General features: G+C 46.4%; 1 protein-coding gene across 8 annotated transcripts in view; it reads left to right on the top strand.

The window, feature by feature from the left end:
* The window catches only part of LOC144783823 (uncharacterized), a 982913-nt gene that overhangs the window by 168501 nt on the left and 792453 nt on the right, over positions 1–21959 (top strand). For all 8 annotated transcript variants that reach the window (XR_013601608.1, XR_013601607.1, XM_078662569.1 and 5 more), the window contains exons 4-5: positions 3649–3744; positions 5159–5278. Coding sequence is in view for 6 of the 8 variants with exons in the window: in XM_078662569.1 (XP_078518695.1) it covers positions 3649–3744; positions 5159–5278 (216 nt within the window). In the remaining 2 variants the exon portion in view is untranslated. The remainder of the gene's footprint in view (positions 1–3648; positions 3745–5158; positions 5279–21959) is intronic.

The following is a 21959-nucleotide window of genomic DNA, read 5'->3' as shown; positions in this document are numbered from 1 at the left end:
ATTTCCTTAGCTGCTTTAGGGAGCTGGGGCAGAAACTTCCTAAGCATCTTCAGTGTACCAAAACATTGTCGAGCCAGTTTCTTTATTTGTGTAGTAAACCTAAGGTATTCATCAAACCAGACACCTAGGTTTTTAACTGGCTGACCCACAGAGCTGGGTATGGGGCAATTCGTCGGCCAAAGGGCTTCTCTAAACTGCAAATAAAAAGACCCATACAGACAAACCTCATATTTCTCCTCATTACACTTCAGCTGGGCCAGAGCCAGCCATTCAAAAACGGCCATAAGTCAGGCTTTGGCCTGGACAACAGATGTATCCGCCTCCCTCCAATTGAAGAGGAGCTGGGTGTTTTCCGCATACGCGATGATCTTCACTCCCAGTTCCTCTGCAAGATAGATCAGCGGGGTGACACAAATATTGAACAGCAGAGGGCTCAAAGTTGATCCCTGCGGTACTCCTGTAGACACCTTTTGAGGAGCCGAAGAGGGGGAGGAAGCCATACTTGCTGTGAGTGGTCTTCTAGAAATGACTTAAGCCAATTCCATGCTTGATCCGAGATACCGATGCTGGCGAGGCGGGCGAGAGGCTGAGAGTGTGGTACCGTATCGAATGCGGCAGAGGGGTCCAATAAAATCAAGGCCTCTCTGCCACCCGCGTCCAAACACTCTCTAATCGCTTCCGACATCTCCACCAATGTCGTCTCTGTACTATACTTAGCCCTAAACCCTGATTGGGCTGGGTGTAGAAGACCAGATATTTCAACAAAATTAGACCGCTGTCTAAAAACCGCTTTCTCGCACACCTTTGCGATGGCAAGCATAAGTGAGATGGGACAAAAACTAGCCGGAGAGGATATGTCCAAGGAATGTTTTTTAAGGAGAGAAAGAAGTTTGGCCTGCTTCCGACCAAGGGCACAGTGGCGGTCTGAAGGGACATATTGATCAGGGTGTTGACCTCAGGATTAACTACCTCCGCCACGGCAGCTAACAGCCTAGGGGTCCGCCAGAGATCCTGATTTTAACAAATTGAGAATGGTCAATGAATCCTGGAGAGTGATCAAAGAACATTTCGCCAAGGAGGGGGATGAACTAGATTGGAATGCGCTGGGACCAGAGATAATTTTAGAAGGAACTCCTACCTGGCCTGAAATTCCTTGTCCCAAGCTGGCCTGAATCATCAGGATTTTATCAATAAAGAACCTGGACAGTTTTTCGCACCATGTGTCGGAGGTAGGAAGGGTAATATGCTCGGCAAATGGGGAAACAAAACTCTGAACAATCAAAAAAAATTGGTTCGCGTTGTTTTTAGACTGGAAATTACACTCTGCATAATGGCAGCTTTTGGCTATGCTGATAGCAGCATAGTAGGCTTTCTGAGCTGTTTTGAGAGCAATTTTTGCGAGTGGACAATAAGCCACCTTCCAGCTTCGTTCCAACTTTTTACAAAGCTGATTTTGTTCTTTAAGCTCACTAGAGAGCCAAGGTTTTGAGGGGGAGGTTCTGACTCGCTTATGGGCAAGGGGGAGAGGTACTAAGGCCACCGTCTGCGAGATCCAGCTCGAAAACCTCCAGCGCACCGCCCAAATCATTAGCGATAGGAGGCAGCCCATCGAGCAGGGCCGAACTCAAGGCAGAAGGGTCTGTTCTATGAGATGAGCTGCTCTGGCCGAGGCTGCTAACTGGTTTAGTCATCTTTGCATATGGCCATGTCTGAACTGGGGTGGCTGAGTGAGCTAAAGAATGGTGATGGATTAAACCCAGATCAGTTGACTGGGGGTGAGTGTTTGATTTGCTCAAACGCTCCGTCCATCATCCCCTTTTGTATCGCTTTGTTCGCCCTAAGTGTGGCAGGGTATGCTCAGACGTGAGTCCCTTGCTCACTTGGCCACTGGATTCAAGATAGCCTGGCTGATGAGGATTATGAATCCGAAACCGGTCCCAGGATGCTTGTTTCCGGTCCAGGAAAGACATGGCTTGGCAGTTCGGGCTGGACTGTTCCCATGAGGCACAGGGTCAGACTGATTTGCATATGGCCATGTCTGAACTGGGGTGGCTGACTGAGCTAAAGAATGGTGATGGATTAAACCCAGATCAGTTGACTGGGGGTGAGTGTTTGATTTGCTCAAACGCTCCGTCCATCATCCCCCTTTGTATCGCTTTGTTCGCCTTAAGTGTGGCAGGGTATGCTCAGACGTGAGTCCCTTGCTCACTTGGCCACTGGATTCAAGATAGCCTGGCTGATGAGGATTATGAATCCGAAACCGGTCCCAGGATGCTTGTTTCCAGTCCAGGGAAGACATGGCTTGGCAGTTCCGTCTGGACTGTTCCCATGAGGCATAGGGTCAGACTGATTTGCATATGGCCATGTCTGAACTGGGGTGGCTGAGTGAGCTAAAGAATGGTGATGGATTAAACCCAGATCAGTTGACTGGGGGTGAGTGTTTGATTTGCTCAAACGCTCCGTCCATCATCCCCTTTTGTATCGCTTAGTCATCTCAAATGTCCATAAAAATTGAATAAAAAAATGGTCCGACCAAGAAACCTGCAAAGGCTATTTAACCCTTAGCAGGAAATTAGAGCCGAACGGATCTAAAATGTGACCCCCTCGGTGTGACGATGAGCTAATCCACTGGGAGAGCTGGGCTAGACTCAATGAGTCACAGAGCTCTCGGGTATCCCTTGCTTCCACTTGATCAAAGTGGATATTAAAATCCCCAAGGAGTAGGAAGTTAGAAAATCGGAGCGCCCTGGGAACAATCACTTCCTCTAAGGCTTTCAGGAATGGACCAGTGTTTTCCTTTGGAACAGCCAGCCTTGCTAAAGTTAAATCCCTTTTGGGTTTTTTTCACTGTAAGGACATGTTTTACATTAAATTCATACATGTCCGACTTTTAAATTCAATGGACCAATTCTTACGGTCAGTAAGGCCTACATAGAGGTGACTTATACATATTTAAAAGGAAGGTATTGACCTGTCAAAAGGGACTATTTTGGCAGGTCCAATTTCCAGTTTAAAACTGCTCCAGCCAGGCTACAATGGGTGCTGCAGTCCACTAGTGCTATTTAGTGTAGTGCTCTTTACACTTTGTACCATGTATTAGGTGCTTATAGGTAACTTAAATATGCCAATTAAGGTTATGCCAACTTTACCCTGTTAAAGGGGGAGCACAGGCACTTTATCACTGATTAGCAGGGGTAAAGTGCACAGAGTTCTAGAGCCAGCAAAAATATATGGTCCAGTAAAAGGCGAAAAATCTGGGATGACCATGCAGAAAGAGCAACTTTCCTTCAATCTGTATTTCCTGCTTAATCTGCCACAGGCTGCTCCAGAGCCTTAATATTGTTCAAGAGTGAAACATACAGAAGTGAAGTGTCTTGCTTGTAAAATCATATTACTTTGGATTTTAATTACTTCAATGTGTCCTTGGATTGCTTTTGAGGAACAGTTGTGGTCAGAGATGTTCTAGGAGTAAGGTAGACTAGACAACTGATATGATGATGAAGTAGGGATTGTGGACTGTTTTGTTAATAAAGGAATATTACCAACTGGTTTCATATGCACTCTAACCGCGTTCTTTAATATAAACTGAGCAAGTAACGGATATAAGTATATATTTTTTATGTTGATCCTGGCTATTTTCTGTTACAGGAGCAGAAGCCGCAGAAGGACACGCTACCAGGTGCCTGCCCAACCCAGTGTGCCTCCCACAACATGTGCCATACCCCCCAACCACTGGTGAATCAAGTGAGTCTAAGTGTGTACCTTGTTTCTATGAGAAGAGCTAACTAAATGTTTGATCTCATTCTAAGCCCCTGCCCTGATCTGCCATGAGCATATGGAAAGCTTGCTACGCTTGCCCTCCTCCTTCAAGCTAAATTCCTTATAATTTTGAGGATTGGAGAAGTGATCGTGTCAGCTAACATTTTGTATATTGGCCCTTACATTTGTCTTAAGATGTTAGTGCTACAGCAATGTCCTCACTTGAGTGACCCAATTAGGTCTATCTGCTTTCCCTGAAAGCAAATCTTCTTTCTTCGCTGGCAGCATGTCACCTCGCCAGATTTATGAATTTCCCCGACCTCAAACTCCCACTTTGTGTGATAATCACTGCCCACTTAAAAGGGTCTGCTACAATACAGTGCTACTTCCATTGGCTCTAAAATTCAACATAGCTTATATCAAAGTTACTAACAGAACCACCTCATTCCTTTGTACTATGGACATCACTCACCATGATAAAGAGGTATGCAAGACTCACCTAGCCTGAAGGTCTAGCATCCTAGGTACTGAGCCAGCTAGACAACTGAAGACAATTCAACATGAAAGTTCACCCAGTGCCCGCTGCTAACCCAATTCTTTCTAAGATTTACTAAATAGGTGTAGCTCTTCCATGAACATACGGTACACCCATTCTGTATTCGTTAGTTTAAAACTTAATAGTTGTTACATACAGCCATTTCTTTTATTGCCCATTGATGCATCGCTTGAAAGGCGTGGGAGATTTCTCGCTCACCAACGTATTTGCTCTAGGAGTGACTTCACTCTTACCTTGAGCTTCTTAAAAAAAAACCAATCTTTTAAAAAATCACTCTAAAGAAAAGTTGCCTCTATAAAGAAAATAATTTCAAAATGCAAATTCATTGTACACTGGAAATTAATTCTGATAGGGAAATTCAACGTAAGGGGTTTGTGAAAATTGAATTAACTCGAAAATGGACAACCCTCTTAAAGGAATTTCCCATTAAACTGGATTCAACAGTGAAATGGAATGCACCATAAAATGGGTTACTTTTTAAAACTAAACTCTTAATAAGAGGGGATTCTCTCTAAAAATGAATTCTTTCTATGGCAGAATGATCTCTGCAAGGGAATTACATTATAAATGACTTCTAAAATGGATATTCCTTCTGAAAGGAAAATTAATTCCTAAAGAGAAATTCTTTCCAAAACGGAATTTCATTGCAAAAGCAGTTCCAAAATGAAATTTGTTCTTAAATGGAACTCGCATTGAGAATGAAATTCACTTTAACAAGGACATTGATTTTGCAAGGTAATTCTACGTGTAAATTCATCATAACATTAAGTTGATTATGAACTTGATAATTTTTATATTTTATTTTACGTGGATGCCAACAATTTGGATTCTTCTTGAATGTAGATTGTACTGAACTTTCTGGAACAGCAGAAGCCATCACCGAAGGAAAATGAGTCCAGCCCTTGTGCGTCTCAGTGCACATCGCAGAGCACATGTCACAATGCACCACCCGTGGTGAAGCAGGTGAGAGACATTCTCCTATTCTTTCCAAAATATGTGGATTACTGTAACAGATGTCTTCAGTGTTATAGTTCCTGAAGCTGTCATATTGGCAGAATATAGAGGCTCCATTGCCTTGATGGGGTAACCACTACAACAACTTTTCCTCCGAAGTTCCTAAATTAGACTAGTAAGATGTTGTATCCAGTTGAAACCAAGGCAGACTCACTCATATGTGCACTAACAGGCCAGACATATGACAGCAGCAGTCGAGGGCACAAAGCCATTTTCTTATATCTGGTAAGCTAATGAGTATCAAATGCTACCTAGTCCTGCTTTAACACTACGTTTGATTATTTGGCTTTCACTTAAAAACGTCCACAGTCATGAATGAAACAAGTAAACTAGAATTTTCTCTACAATTCAAGCATCCCCCCATCATATGCATTTTTGATCAGGGTACTTAATGCTGTGTTTGGCAGTAGCTCCCTATCTTCCAAGTTTAGAAGTAAGTCATCCACATATAGGGAGATTATATCTTCCCACCTCTGGTCCCAACAGAAGCCTTTCACTACTACATTGCATCTCATCCACTCTACCAATGGCTCTACCACCAGGTCAAAAGTAGAAGGACAGTGGGCGTTCCTGTCTTGCCCCTTGGCCCAGTTGGAATTCTCTCCCTAGTGTGCCATTGTGAGAAAGTGCCTCTTTTGACATGGTTAGCCCCCACTTTGTGCCTGGTATTAATGAGGTTTCGATTGTAGTACACAGGGTCCCTGCCAACCAGGTCCCCTGTGCCAGTGCTTCTTCCCTAAATAATATACCACAATTGGCCCTTCACGTCCCCTTGTAAGTCCCTTGTAAATGGTACCTGGGTACCTAGGGATTTGGACTGAAAAGGGTCCCCTAGGGACCCCTCTCATAGGCCATGGAGACTGCCACTTGAGCATGCATGTCCTGGTGCGTACAAAAAAACGACATACTAGGACTTCCTAAAGTATAGGTAAGTCACCGCTCTAGCAGGCCTTCCAGCCCTAAGGCAGGGTGCACTATACCACAGATGTGGGCATATCTGCATAAGCAGATATAGCCCTACAATATTTAAGGCCTTTCTGGGAGATTGTGTGCGTCAGGGAAGCCATAGAGAGTGCATGGGCTGGAAACTCGACAACTCGAGTTCCCCAGCATCATGATGGCTTCTTTGACCCCAGGAGTGCTTGGTACCAAACTACTCTTTTCAATAAACCCACACTGATGCCAGTGTGGGATTTATTGTGCCATGTACTCAGCGGGCCCCTCAGTGGTGCCAGCTGAAAACCTACCATCCCTGGTGTGGTCACAGACTGGCTGTAGGCAGCCGCCACCACCACCAGACATGTTTCTGGTCCCCTGGGTTGAGAGCCTCTGCTCTTTGGAACCAGAAACAATGCCTATCCTTGGCGGAGGTGTCACACCTCCTTCCCCAGGATGGGCACAGTGCTCCAAAGGGAAGTTTCAAAGGATTGCCGCCTTTGTAAATCGATCCCCAGCCTCTAATGCTAACAGCAGATTGCAGTCCCCGGTACTTACCCCCACTTTAGGCGTATAAACCAGCAGGTAAACTTAGGACAATAAGAGGTTGTCTACCTCTGTCAACTCCACCCCCAAGGTGGGGAATGCGAAATGAGGCACGTCTTTCAGTCCCCGCCATATTGAATATGGGGAGATTCCTCCAATCATGGCTAGGCCTATGCCCCCTCCCTCAAGAGGGTGGCATAATTGAGGGTGTAGTCACCACAGGTAAGTTGCACTTTGGCCGTACCTGCTACTTCCCAAAAACGCCCTTAAAGTTAGTATTTAGGTGGCTCCCCCAGACCTGGAAGCTAGTTCTGGCCGACCTAAGAAGAAGGACGAAGACGACGCCGTGCAGCGAAGCCTCAAGACGACTACTGACTTGGCCCCAGCCCTACTGGCCAGCCTCCAGCTTCAAAGACCCTGAGAGGAAGACCACGCCTGTTCTGCAGCCAGCAACTTCCAGAACCAGAGGAAGACTGATCTATACTTTGAGAAAAACCAGAGACTCCCCCGGCCAACGAGATCGACCCAGAACAGGCTCTCCAGCTATCCTGATCTCATGTCCAGCGTTGGCTGACCCCTCCTGGACTCCACGATGATGCCTGCAGTCTAAATCCAGAAGCTCCTCCTGTCCACGACCGGCTCCAGTAAGAAGACTCCGACATCTAAAGGCACCTCCCGCAACCAAAGCCCCTGGGCCTTAGTGAGCTGAGCCGACGATGCCCCACAACACCCTATATATCTAGCTACCTCTGCAGTCACTGATCTCCCTTTTGCAACCTCTGGTGTGACGCCTGCAGACAGTTTGTCTGAAGAAAGTACTCTATTTAAGAGCATTGCGCGCCCAATGCTGTATTTACATCCAGCACCCGGCCACCCGCTGGTGTTGTATGTTTGGTGCTGCCTTGTGCACCTTGTGCTTGCTCCAATTTTGACCTCTGCACCTGGCAGCCCCTGTGCTGCTGGTGGTGCAGTTTTAGTACTCACCTGACCCTTGCCTCTTGCTGACCTTTGGTCCCGAAGAATGGAACTGTAAGTCGTATATTTATCTGTATTAATATTTTCCTCTGTAGGATAACATTGAGCTTTTTGAAAATAGCACTAATTGTCCACTTTTGACAGTCTTAAGTATTTTTCCTGCAAAATGTACTTTCTTTATTGCGAAGATCCTGGTCTTAAAATAAATTTCAAACACAGCTTATTTTTATGAAATTGTTGTATATCTTCTTTTTGAGTCGTGTGTCCCTTATTGGTTAATGTTGTGCAATAAATGTCTTGCACTCTGTGTTAGATCTAAGGCTGCAAGCCCACACAACAACTAATAGAGCACTTTGGGTTTTACATTGAGTCCTGTACACTTTTGGGGAATCTCTGTACTCTGTGTGGAATACAACTACCTAGTGTTATACTATATACAGAGCCACCTTCCTACAGCCATTATCACGGCACCTGTCCTATAAGATTGGTGTATACTAATTGCTCCCATGCACTGAATTCCAGACTGAAGCCGTCCTCTCTAGAACTGCCTTTAGATATGGCCATTCGAGTACATCAAATGCCTTGTTTGCGTTGAATGACAGTAAAACCCCAAGCATCTGTATGTATCCATGACGCCATAAAGCTGTACAGGATTGTGGCGGGTGGATCTATGTGGCATGAATTCAGGTTGGTCCATCGCAGTTAATGTCCTGGTCACTCAATAGAGTCGGTTAGCCAGCACCTTTGCTCATTTTATTTATTTATTTAGTGTTTTATAGAGCGCAGACGTGACCCGTTAAGGTATCGGGGCGCTTTACAGAGTTAAGCAAGATGTTTACAAGATAATTCAAGACAGACGAAAATATGAGAGCGTTTTGCCATCAGAAGCAGTGTAATGCAATGAGAGGGAATAAGCAACATGGGTACAATTTAACAGGGAAAAACAAACATTAGTGGGAACAGAGATTTGTACAGCTCCAGAATCTGCCCCATAAAGTGAACAGTGAGGTACGAATGAGGTAGAAGGAAATAGCAACAGCCATGATACAAGATATTGCATAGGCTACATCAAGAAAGTCCAGATTGGCATACATATGTAGAAGTCAAGAAGAGATGCATATCATTAGGCAGCAAGCTGTATAAGCGCTGAGAATGTTAAGGAAGGAATTTGCACATTAGGAAGGTCTTTGTTTCCTTTTTGAATCTAGCCCTAGCCAACCACGGTATTCTTCTGATGTGGGGCGGCAGCGAGTTCCAGATTCTGGCCGGCCTCATGGCTTTACGGCGCTGGAGAGTTAGCGGGGAGAGGTCCTGGTATATGCCAACTTGCATCCCCTCAAAGGATATGACCGCAGTATCCCGAGTCGCCGCCATGATCTTTCAATCTGCCTGTTGGAGTGGAGGCAGGTGAGTATATCCTGCGGTTGACCCAGACAGGCGACGGGACGCCCGGCCCTGTGGGTGTGATCCAGGGGGATTAACTTTTCTCCCAGCGCTGGAGCAACATGCTGGAAGAGTCGCACCACAAATTCCTTCAACCTGCCTGCATCCGCTTGAAGCGAGACACCCTTTATACGGACGTTGAAGTTTCTTGACCTGTTCTCCAGGTCTTCCAGGCGGAGACATAGCTCTTCATTCTTCCTCTCTCTGGTCCCAGCCCTCTCCATGGAATCCATGTGGTCACCCAATTTAATAAGCTAAGTCCTTACATTCTTAATGTCCGTGGCGACATCTTATCGCAGCGCAGCGAAGTCCCCCCTCAGGGTGCCGAACAAATGACAGGTGACCGATTCCTCAATGACAGTCCCAGCAGATGCAGGACCCACCTCCTGCGCAGGGGCAGCGGTGGGGAAGCAAGTCTCACATCAGTCATTTTAGCACCGGATTTATGCAGGAGGTCCTTTATGGATGTCTCTTTTTTCAAGTGATGATAGGCCATCTCGGGGGGGCACAGCCACAGCAGGAATGAGACAACTACACAATGCAAGATGCCCGGAGGATCAAATGCAAGTCCAGGGTACGTGCCGTCCCAGCAGCGGGGGCCCTCAGTAGAAGCTTCTAGATGCAGCACCCCTTACCCGGGACAGAAGACGCTTCCCCCAGGCGCCCCCACATCAGTCCGTAGGAGTAGGTGTGGGCAGAGGCACTCACTGACTGCATGAGGGTTTCCACATGTCCGTAAACCACTGCTGCAAGCCTCTCCCCTCAAGCTCTCATGTAGGCTCTGGTACGCCTCAGCTCCATGCGCCCAATCTAGCCTAAGCGGGCTCAGTCGCACCAGCCCGTCGCACCCCACAAAGGCTCACCTCCTAGGCCTCATGCATGTCAATCCTCCACAGCGACACATTGTCCCAATAAGTACCGCCATTTTGTTAAGAGGCATCAAGGATACATCAGAGTATTGTGGACGCGCCAGGGCTCAGGGGTCCACGTCGTCCTCCCGACGCCATTCCCTGCACTGCTCCCTGCTCGCCACTCAGGTGAGATTTCCGCTCTCACCCACTCAGGGCTCCTCCTTCCCCACAGTGTCTCTCTAGGCCTGCAGCCCCGGGCCGCCGGGGATCTGCGTGGACCACGCTCCTCCTGGCCCCGACCAGGGCCCAGTGCAGTACTCCGGGGCCAGCGCCAACCCCGCTTCAGGCCTCACCACCAGGGCCCGCCGGCCGGCTCTCGTTTAAGCCCTCCCCGGGGTCTGGTGGTTCAGGTCTCTGACACTGCCTCAGGCGGTGCATCGCAGCAGGATCTGTCCATCGTGGGCCGCCATGGTGGAAGGCGTACTGCCGACAGCAAGGAGTCGTCTGGTAGAGCAATATACGGCTGTTGCGATGAGCCTCTCGTGCTTCCATCACCCTCAAACATCTGCATGGGAGCCCCTCTCTGTGTCTGGATGCTTGCTCCCTTGTCTTCTTCAGGCCTCAACCGGCGGAGTTTTATAAGTGAGCTGTTACTCAGCCGCCATCTTGGCCACGCCCCTCCTAGCCCCCTCTTTACGCTGCTATCATAGCCAGATATACTCAAAGATGCCAACTCATAACCCTGCCTCATCATTCTTCACCCTCCCACGCTACTGCCTCATGCTGTGGGCTTCGTAATTCCCTCCACTCCAATACCTGTTGCCCCCCAGCCCCTGCATCTAACATCAAACTATCAAATAGTTGGAAAAAACAATATGAACTATTTCCTTCCTCGGTTTCTTTGGGAAATAAGGGTGTTACCCAAAAGTGCCAAATTGAGCTGCATCCAGCTTCTGGTTAGCTCCGGCTGATACTCACTTTCCCTCTTAGGTCAGCCATTTCATGTATTTTAGCCCTGTTGTTCGGGTGAGTCCTCGGATGGTTTGTCGCAGCAGGAGCTGCCCATCGCGGGCCACCATGGTGAAAGGCGTACTGCCGGCAGCAAGGCGTTGTCTGGTAGAGCAATATACGGCAGCCGCAATGGGTCTGTTGTTTCATGTACTTTAGCCCTGTTGTTCGGGTGAGTCCTCATTCTTTTTAGCAGTGCCAGATGCATTGTCTGTATCTCTGGTCCCGATCTTGCCAAGTACTGATCTGCGTCTCAGCGATCTTGTCCCTCTTTCTTTTTTGTTTCCCTTTAGCTATTCCCAGACTTTGCCGGCTACTGTAAATGAACATGACCTGCCTTCTCAGTTTCACGAGGAAGAAAATTAAAACTTAGTTTTTTTTTTGTTTGCATAATTATATGTACGTAGCATTTGTGGCTGTAGATATGCATGCTCTGCATACTTCTGCTACCTAGTGTTGAACACGTCGTTGCAAGTTGTTTTTGTTCAAAAAGTATTTTCGAGTCACGAGGTAGGTATTATGCGACTCCTCCCTTGGTTTGCAATTCACATGAGCACCAACTCCATTGTTAGGTTGTTTTCTCTGCTTTCTCATTCAGACACATACTGAAGGGACTTCCGGACTCGACCTGTTATGTGTTCACTAGTTTGGGCCCACGTGGTAAACATTTCTCACCTTTGAGAGAAACACTTTGTTTGCGTTGTTATTTGCTTCCCTCATTTTTCATCTACTCCTCCGAGTCAACAGGAGAAGACCATGTTCCCCATTTGTTGGGCACACATGCCCCTACTGGGCTCTGCTTGCTCTTGCTATCGCCTCCAGAAAATTAGCATTGAGCAGCATTCAGGGTAATGGAATTGTACACCCTTTAAAAAGTGTCCTCATTGTGATATAAAATACCACTGAACAGAATTGCACAGGACACAAGTGTACCTTCTGTTTAGCTTTTCGCTGCAAGAAAACACTCCAGCAACAATCAATCGGTGCTGGGGACACAACACCATGCAGCAGCAATCCATGCCTGACATCCTCGGCGATGTGGACCTGCTCTGCGATGAGGAAGAAGAGGGGGCCGATGTTCAATTTCAAAGCCTGCCTGATTGCACACCACACTAGCTCTGAGGTAGTGGACCCCAGCATGTTTGAGTCGAGAGAACAGCAGGAAGAAGGCACCCCTAAGGATTATGAACCACTGTTTTGTTCTCGGCCTACAGAAGACCAATGCATAGATTGTGACATAGGCCTTCCAGCAGACCAAGACAGTGAACCAACTCCACTGAGACCCTCTCCCCCAGATGACACAGTTACATACCATAAAGTCCTAGAGAGAGGAGCCTACTACCACAAGGTGGATATGCATACCATCCCAGAGGAAATGCTCTCAAGGTTGGAACGCTGTATGCAATTCTTGACCATGCTTAAGGGCATTCTGAAGGCTGCCACAGACACCCTCAAAGTGCCTGTAAGGACCCGGGTAGGTAGTCCAAGAGTGGAGAAAAAGTTCAAACCATCTCTCACAGACTCTACTTACAATAGAGGCCATGTCCTTCCAGACTCGTTGCTGTTGCACACGGCTGGCAAATGGACCACTGCACAGTCCACAGGGAATGTGTTGCCCACAACATTCCCCCACCCCTAGTCCCACCTTCCCCATGGATAAGGAAAGCAAGCAAATTGAAACTGCAGGAAAAAGGGTAGCTATGGGAGCCGCCGCACATTGGTGGATCGCTAACTCCATGGGTCTCCTGTCTTGGTAGGGTAGGGCACAGCAGTTTGCTACAACACTTCCCAGAACAGTTTAGGAATAGGGGGAAAGAAATTGAGTGAAAGACACAGAAATAGCCAAGATTATTTTGGCCCTCTAAACACTACTCACCAGGGGGTCCTTTGGTTGGCAGAAGCACTGGGTTGCACCTAAGGCTGCCTCCCAGAACAGCCCCAATCATATTAATGCCTGCAGCAGTCATACCATCAGCAAGGTGGTAGAGGTAACACAAATGCAACATATCAAGTTAGCAACAATAGGGGCAGAGGGACCCCCATTAAGGGAACCTCTACCTGCAAAGATTGATTGACATGCATCCTACCTCAATCACGTTACCTGTATGAGGAAGGTTACAGGGGTTTCTCCCACACTGGGAAAAATCACCTCAGAGAGCTGGATTCTAGACCTCATCCGGCACAGGTATTGTCTAGAGCTTCTGTGAGAAAGTGCCTTTTTTGCATGGTTAGCCCCCACTTTTTGCCTGTGCCAGTGCTCCTTCCCTAAAACAAACTCAAGCTCCCAATGAGTACTTCTGCCCCCTGTAAATGCCTAGTAATTGGTACCCTGGGTACCTAGGACCTTAGAGCTGAAGAGGGTCCCTTGTGACCACCCTCACTGGGGCCATGCCACTGCTCTTGCAGTCTGCATGCCCATATGAGGGAGAAAACAACAGTCAACATGGCACCCTGTCTGGGTGCCATGCCAGCTAACACTGCCTGGCAGCATAGGTAAGTCACAAATCTAGCAGACCTCCCAGCCCTAATGCAGGGTGCACTATACTACAGATGAGGGCATATCTGCCTGAGCAGATATGCCCCTACACTATTGGACACTATTTCCCAATATTGTAAGTGCCAGTGATAAGCCATAGAGAGTACATGGGGTGGGAACTCGAGTTCCACAGAGGTCCATGATGGCTTTACTGAATATGGGAGTTGTTGGTACCAAACTACTCCTATCAAGAACTCCACACTAATGCAAGTGTGGGATTTATTGTACCATGTACCCAGAGGGCACCTCAGAGGTGGCCCCGGAATCCCTACCAACCCGGTGTGGTCTCTAACTGGCTGTAGGCAGCCAACCACCACAGGCATGTTTCTGGACCCCTGGGTGAAGAGCCCCTGCTCTCTGGGACCCGAAACAAAGCTCATCCTGGGCAGAGGTCATGTCTCCTCCCCCAGGATGGGTCAGTGCTCGAAGAGGAAAGCTTCAAAGGACTGCCGCCTTTGTTATGCGACCCCCCAGCCTTTGAAGCTAGCAATAGATGACATCCCCTGGTTTACACCCCCACTTTGGGTGGGAAAATTAAAAAAGATAGAAGGTATGCCCACCTCTGTCAACCCCACCCCTAAGGTGGGGGAAGCAAGGTGGACCACACGTTTCAGTTACTGCCATCTTGAGGATGGGGAGACACCTCTAATCAGGGCTAGGTCCATGCTCTCTCCCACGGAAGGGTGGCATAATAGAGGGTGTAGTCACCTCAGGTGAAGTGCCCATTGGCCCTTCATGCTACTCCCCTAAAACGCCTCCTAAATTTAGTATTTAGGTGGCTCCCCCAGACCTGGACCCCAGATCTGCGACAACCTAAGATGCAAGAAGACATCTTGCAGAAGTATCCAGAAGATGACAACTGCCTTGACGCCAGCCCTACCGGCCTGTCTCTAGCTTCGACGAAACCTACGACCTGTCTTGCAGCACAACCTCCAAAACCCCTGGGAGGACTGTTGCCTTTAATAAAGACTGTAATCTTCTGATGACAGCAGACCTGTCGAGAAGAAACCAGTCCAAAGATTCTGGATTCAGGCATATCTGCAACGCCAGCCCACTCTGCACCCGACGCCCATGGCCCGAGTCGCTCCGGCGATCCTGACCTTGTGTCCATCGTTGGCTGACCTCTCCTGCCCTCCACAACGGCGCCTGCAGTGTGAATCCAGAGGCTCCCCTTGACCGTGACCATCTCCAGTAAGAAGATTCCTACGTTCAAAGGCATCCCTGCACCGAAGCCTCTTAGCCTTGGTGAGCTGAACCAATGGGGCTCCTACAACCCCCCCACATCCCAACCTACCTCGGCTGCCATTGGTCTTCCTCCTTCAACCTCCGGTGTCACGGCTGCAGCCTCTTTGCCCTCAAGAAAATCCTCATTGAAAAGCATTGAGCACCCAATGTCGAATTTGCACCCTGCTCCCGGCGCCTCTGTGCCGCTGGTGGTGTATGTTTGGTGCTGCTTTGTGCCCTCCCCTGTGCTTGTGCTAACTCCCGAAGCTTGGCCCCATGCAATTGATTTACTTACTTGCAAGCAGTGTGGTTCCAGGCACCGCCTATCTCCTTTGGAAAGCATTGGGTTAAACTCCGATTTTGACCTCTGCACCTGGCCGCCCCTGTGCCGCTGGTTGTTCAGTTTTGGTACCTACTGGACACCTGGCCCTTGCTGGCTTTTTATTGAAAACGTACGTCTTAAAATGAAGTACAAACAAACTATTATTTTATAAGATTGGCCTGGATCTCCTTGAGTCGTGCGTTTTTTTATTGATCATGTGTGTGCAATATATGTCTTACACTCCTCTGTGTTCGGTCTAAAGCGGCTCGCCCACACTACCACTAATAGAGGACTTTGGGTTTTGCATTGAGCCATGTACACTTTTGGGGAACCCCTGCACTCTACCCGGTATTACCACCTAGTGATACGATGTTCAAAGCCAGCTTCCTACAGCTTCCCTCAACCCGACCAAATATTCCACACCTTTATAGTGGAGTATCTCTGCCTACCTTCAGGATGATGTGCATGCTTTTCTTCCCAAAATGGCTATAGGTCCAGTGCCTTTATAACCCCAGGGCAAATGGTTTTAGTCTCTATAGTTTCTAGTTCCTAAAAACGACTGCTCTCTCAGACCAGTACTCGACCTCTGGCCCCTCAACATATACATGATCTTGGAACATTTCCATATGACAACCGTACAGGATGTTATCCCTCTGCTCAATTGTGAGTGTCTCCCTTGGCGCTGTGGACTCTCTCAGCGGGTATTCTGAGACTCCAGCGTATATAACTTGGATCTTTTCCCAAAAAGGGGAGAAGGAGTGCATAGTCAAAGGGCACAAAAGGACAGGGGGGCTAGGTGGCGAAGGCAGGCAAGGGGAGATATTCCGGGGAATGGTGTGGTAGGAGCAGGGAAAGTAGACAGAGAGTGGAGGAGGGAAAGAGGAGGGGAGGATTAGAGGCAAGGCAAGAGGAGAGGGAGGGTGACAGGGACACAAACCGGTAGGCGAGTCAAAGCTGCGCCCAAAGTCCAGTAAGCTGTGAACCCAAGGGGAGTGGAATAATTTCCCCATCTCAGTTGCAAGAGGCTCCCTAAGCGCAGTGGACTCTCTCAGAGGGGTCTCTGAAACTCCAAGGCCTACTTTACTGGATCCTCTTTCAGCGGGTATGCTCAGACTCCAGCGTATATATCTTGGATCTTTCCCCAAAAAGGGGAGAAGGAGTGCTTAGTCAAAGGGCACAAAAGGACAGGGGGCTAGGCGGTGAGGCGGGCAAGGGGAAAGATTCAGGTGTGAGGGGATAGGAGCAAGGAAGTAGACAAAGAAAGAAAGAATGCTGAATAAGAACAGATAGATAGGAGTCAAGGAAAAGGCAGTCACAGAAATACGATGGGGGGTGGGCAAGACAGGGAGATGGGGAGAAAAAAAAATCTGGCTAGGTAGGTGACGGTCAGGGGATGAACCAAGGTCGATCTCATCAATAGCTGAACAGAGCAGCTCCACCGGGCGTCAGACATAGTGCTCGGACTCCGCTGTCAGGATGGGGATCTATACATCACGCGGACGTCTCCTTTCGCCCGTCGTCAGTCCACCCATCCGGTGGGCATGATCCAGTTTGATTTTGAAAGTTTGAGGATTCAGGATGTCCGCGAAGAGCCCCTCAAGGAAGGCGTCCAGGTCAGGGCCTGCCGCTCCCTCTTCCAGATCTCGTATTCGGAGGTGTCCACGTCGGGCTCTGTTCTCTAGGTCCCCTGCTTTGAGTTGCGCTTGGTGGAGTTGTTCTTGGAGGGTCCGGACGTTGTCGACCAGGCCAGCGGTATGCATATCACAGTCCTGGGTCTGCTTCACCAGGTTGAGCACTCTTGTGCCCACTGAGTGGGCAGTATTAGACCAGCCCACCTCCTTTTAGTTATCAACCAAACAGGACTAACCTGCAAATATAGTTAGTGCAATAGGTGCAAGCACGTGAATATGGAGCACCATCTGAGGTTCCAATAAACTCAAGCAAAGATTGTACCTTCCTGGTAAGAAGGAAACAATATGTAAGCTTTCCGTCCGTGAAATGTTATTCAAATCAACAATCCACCAAAACTAGACCAGAACAATCCCATATTAAAAGACCTGTCAAACTGACCTATGGGGATTCTCAATGTAATATCCGTTTGATAGCGAAGTTTGTCAGAAAAAGAGTGTTCTAAGCACCTAGAGAACGGTGCTACCCAAATCTACGTAACCATAGTCCAGCGAAAAGGAAATGTGGGGAGGAAAACACATGAAAAGGTAAATTAACGCTAGTCTACATCTAGCAGCTTGACATTTATTTGTTAAGCTAGCAACTGTACTGACCTTCTTTGAGTTTTACAAAAATGGAAACTGGTAAGAGTCCTGAATCCAGAAATAGAAGGACCGTATGACCCACCGTATAGTTATTGGTGGACCACTCATGCAACGGCCCTGATACGCCTGCAACAATGTGTAATAGAAATTACGATTAGGCAAGGATCACTGAAAATATGTTAATACAAAGGTGCTTCTTATGATCGTTAAAAAGAACTCGCCCAACAGAACGGAAAGCCTGTGTGTATATCCAACTGTCCGAGTTCTCCGGACGCTGTATTCAACCCGTGTTTAAACTCCGAGCTAGAGCATGGTCAATGAAAATAGACTACGGACCAAATCATTAATCACCGGCAAGCTTCCGTTTTTGTGGGCGCCATGTTGGAAATGTACTGTGTGCCAATCATGGTAGGTTACCACTGAGGATGGCACTAAAAATATAAAAGATACCAAGGTTATGTACACACGCATGGGGAAAAAACCCAAAGATATTACAATTAAAATGTACTAGCAGAAAGTGTATATATTGAACCTGAAAAGCATGTGAATTTTGAATAACTATAATATCTTGCGATTGTGCTTGGCAAAAGAATATAATATATTGGCATGCAGAATCGTTTCCCTAGGCATCCACTGAATCTCGCCAGTGTTATGTCAAGGGAAACTGAACTATAATGTAAATTGCGCAAGACCAGTTAGGATTAGCAACAGGTCATAGTCGCGATGGTGTGAAGTGTAAGAAGCCGTCTAAAGCATACCACACCCCTTGTGTCATGCATCGTGGTTTGAAAGAGAGCCAATAGTGATCCCTGGGCATGTCCCAGTGTGGTTGTCGCAAAGTAAAACAATTAAAAGTGCATAGAATTGTACGTTCATTACAAAGGTCAATTGTTAGTTTTTTCGTTTCTTCTTTTGCTCCAGCGATCATAATCTGAAAAGACTTTTTTGGTGAGCAATGATGTCTTGACCCAGGAAGATCTAATATCCACAGGATGTAGCTTGTTTTGAATACACCATTACTGACCATGTTTCTCATATTAAGCATATGGGCAACAGGAACATGCGAGTGCAACGACAAGGAATAAACATTTATCTTAATGTAGGAAAGTATATAGTTGCCTATCCGTGTTGAGTCCCATATTCACAGCCCTCAATCTGATAAGCCACCTACTTTCCGATTGCCTTTAAGTAGTAGCGTTTTGGTCCCCTCCTCTACCTGACGTGCTCAACATGTCGATGCCATGAAAGGTGATTTTCAATCGTCTTTCCACCCCATGCACATTATTATAATGCACGGCTAGAGGATAATCAAGATTCTTGTTTTTAATTGCACGCACATGCTCCTGTATATGTTCCTTCAAAGGTCTTATAGTGCTACCTACATAGATTAGACCGCAGGTGCACACAATGCAATAAACAACATACTTAGAATTGTAATTGATGAACTTTGTAACCTTGTACATATTGCGGGTGTTGTATTGAAACTCCGTCACTTTGTTCGTGGCTAAACAACAAACACTACATCTGCTAACACTTGTGAAAACCCACAGGTAGTGTGGACTACCAGGTATTACCAACATTGGGTCTAAGGTAACTGTGAGACAGAGTTTGTCTGATCTTCTTCCCCTGATGTGTATGACGTTAGGTTTGGTCGTGATGTCCTTACTGAGTGTACAGTCCATTTTTGAGCATATGACAATGTCTTGTCATGATCTTATATAGATCACTACTGGCTGCACTAAATGGAATGACAATGGCAGGTCTGCGTTTCTCATAAATAGTGTTGGACTTGTTTTTCTTAGTTCTGTTGTGGAGTAGATCAGAACATTGTGCCTTCCTAATCTTACTCTTGGTTTGCTCAAGGGTCTGTTTAGTATAGCCTCTATTCAGAAATCTCTTTTCCAGATTGTTGAGTTCCACATCAAAAATAGCATCTGAACTACAATTACGCCGAACCTGGATCATTTCCCAATAGGGGATGGCCGTAACTTGTGTCTGCGGGTGGGTGCTAGAAGTGTGCAGCACCGAATTGCAAGCTGTTTGTGTTCTGAATAGTTTAGATCTAATCTGCTGTCCCTCCACATACAGGATAGGTCTAGGTAGTCTATGCTCTTATTACTAGATTGATATGTGAACCTTATATTGAAATCGTTCTTGTTCGAAAACAGAACAAAGTCACTCAGAGTTGCAGAATTCCCTGACCAGAACATCAAGACGTTGTCTATATACCGTACCCAAAATATAATGTGTTCGGTAAAAATAGCCCGAGACAATGACCACACATGAACTTTCTCGTACATCCTCATATACAGGTTAGCAAAAGACGGGGAAAATGTAGCACCCATGGTCACCCCTTATATTTGTCGGAACCACCATCCGTTGTGCAAAAAGCAGTTGTTATCTAAATCTAGGGTGATCAGATCAATAAGCACGGTGTTGTGTTCACTTAGAGTCGCACTTCAAGTGTCCAAAAAGTGTTGGATTGCATCCAGGCCCTTCTGTTTGGGAATGCACGTATATAATGCACTGACATCTAGTGTAACTAAGAGATGCCCCTCTGTCTATTTAAAGTCCTCCACTTTCCCCAGTAAATCCTTAGTATCCCTGAGGTATGACAGCAAGTTAAGTACCAATGGTTGCAGGAATAGATCGATATATTCTGATAGCTTCTCAGTTGGGGACCCAGTTCCAGAAATGATAGACCTACCAGGTGGAAATGCATCCCCTTTGTGTACTTTTTGCAGTAAGTATATGCATGGTGATGTGGGGGTAGTATTAAAGAGATACCTGCATTCTGCATCTGTCAGTAAGCCCTGTTCTTTCCAAAATGTTAACCTTTTCTCTACAAGGCCAGTGATGTTGCTTAAGGGATTGTGTGTCTCTGTCTCATGTGCTGAGATGTCCGTCAGTTGCCGGTCTATCTCCTGTATATAGTCTCCTCTCCTCATGACCACCACATTCCCCCCTTTTATCAGCCTCTTTGAGAACTATCTCATTGTTGTTCGATAGTCTGTGTAGCGCCAATCTCTCCCCTCTACTGATATTATGTTTCACATTAGTGCGCTATGCATAAAAATCATCCTCAAGTCTGTATAATTCATTTGTTACCTTCTGGTAGAAAACTTCAATGCCATTGTCGGATGATAAGTTGGGGGTACATCTAAACCGTTGCCTTAAACCACTTTTAATGTCAAAATTGGTGTTAAGAAAAGAAAGAGTGGATAACTAACACAGTACATGGGAGTATCATGGAAAGTAACAAAAAGAAAATAATTGCAAAGGCAGAATTGGCTGTGCCACTGGATTCGCCCCAATTAGATGTTGGTTTAGTATTAAACGTGCAGTTTGTGATAGGCACGTCACCAGTGTTAAGCACGCAAAGATGAACTTTGAGGTCAAATTAAGTGAAAAATAGTGAAAACTAAGGAGTGCAACCTGCATATGTATGATGTTTATATAGGTAGAGACCCTGCCATTTTTGTAGTCATTGTCATCGCGCCTTAGTTTGCGCATCTTTTTATCTTTGATATAAAGTTGATGGTTGTATAGTACATCTTTAAGGATTTTATAGTTATCCACTACCTCAGGTAAATTCATGTTTTAATTTCCTCCTTTGTGATCCTAATTTCTGTTAGTAATTTATCTCTTTTGATACTGGCATCTCTTATTAAAATAATTATCATGCCATATGATGATGCTGTAATCAGATGTTCCCATTCCTTCAGCAATTTGCAACCCAAGTCGTCAAATGAGGGAAAAATAACCATCCTCACACCCCTGGATATTTGTTTGTTATCCAAGTACTTTTGTCGGATGGTAGCACCTCACCACCTGGAAAGCTCTTGTTTTTTAAGGCGTTCTATCCTAACAAACTTCATCTTGAGCACCTCTAGTTTGGGCCCTGTACTGGTTTGGGATTTGGCACTGGCATTTGTTTGAAATAGTTCCTCTAAGAGGTTGTCCCTATTGGCATCAAAAGTTGACATTGTTGTATCAAATGGCAACTGTAATCTGAATAGTTAGTACAATTCTAGTATCCACATACACCTTAATATATCAAATCAAGTACAAATATCATGAGACCGGAAATCCAAATAGAGTGCAAACCTGGCAAGGACAAAATAAAGTCGTTTCACACAAGACACAAAAGTGGAAATGCCAAATTGCGAATGCACATCTAAATCATATCATAACCGGAAAGTTGCAATGTCTACTTTTAGTATACTGTGGTGCTCTCCAAGCAACAAAGTCTCCTTCCACCAAGAGAGACAAACAACTCCACAGGCAAATGCCTCTGTGGAGTATACAAATGAATTGCACAATTGCAGAGGCACACTAAATTATAAGTCCAAACTGTAAAATGGGCATTCACCCATACAGTAATCAAAAGAAGTCCATTTAGATATTTCTTTTTCTTTATTCTGCTCAGTAGTTCATGATCAAAAGACAGAAATGGCAGCCGACAAGTGTTTCTTCCGAAGGACTTTTTCAAGGCTGCGAACAATTGGACATAATT

Source organism: Lissotriton helveticus, chromosome 10, assembly GCF_964261635.1.
Source record: "Lissotriton helveticus chromosome 10, aLisHel1.1, whole genome shotgun sequence".
In the NCBI taxonomy this organism is placed as follows: Eukaryota; Metazoa; Chordata; class Amphibia; order Caudata; family Salamandridae; genus Lissotriton; species Lissotriton helveticus.
This window is presented reverse-complemented; position numbering and strand designations above follow the sequence as displayed.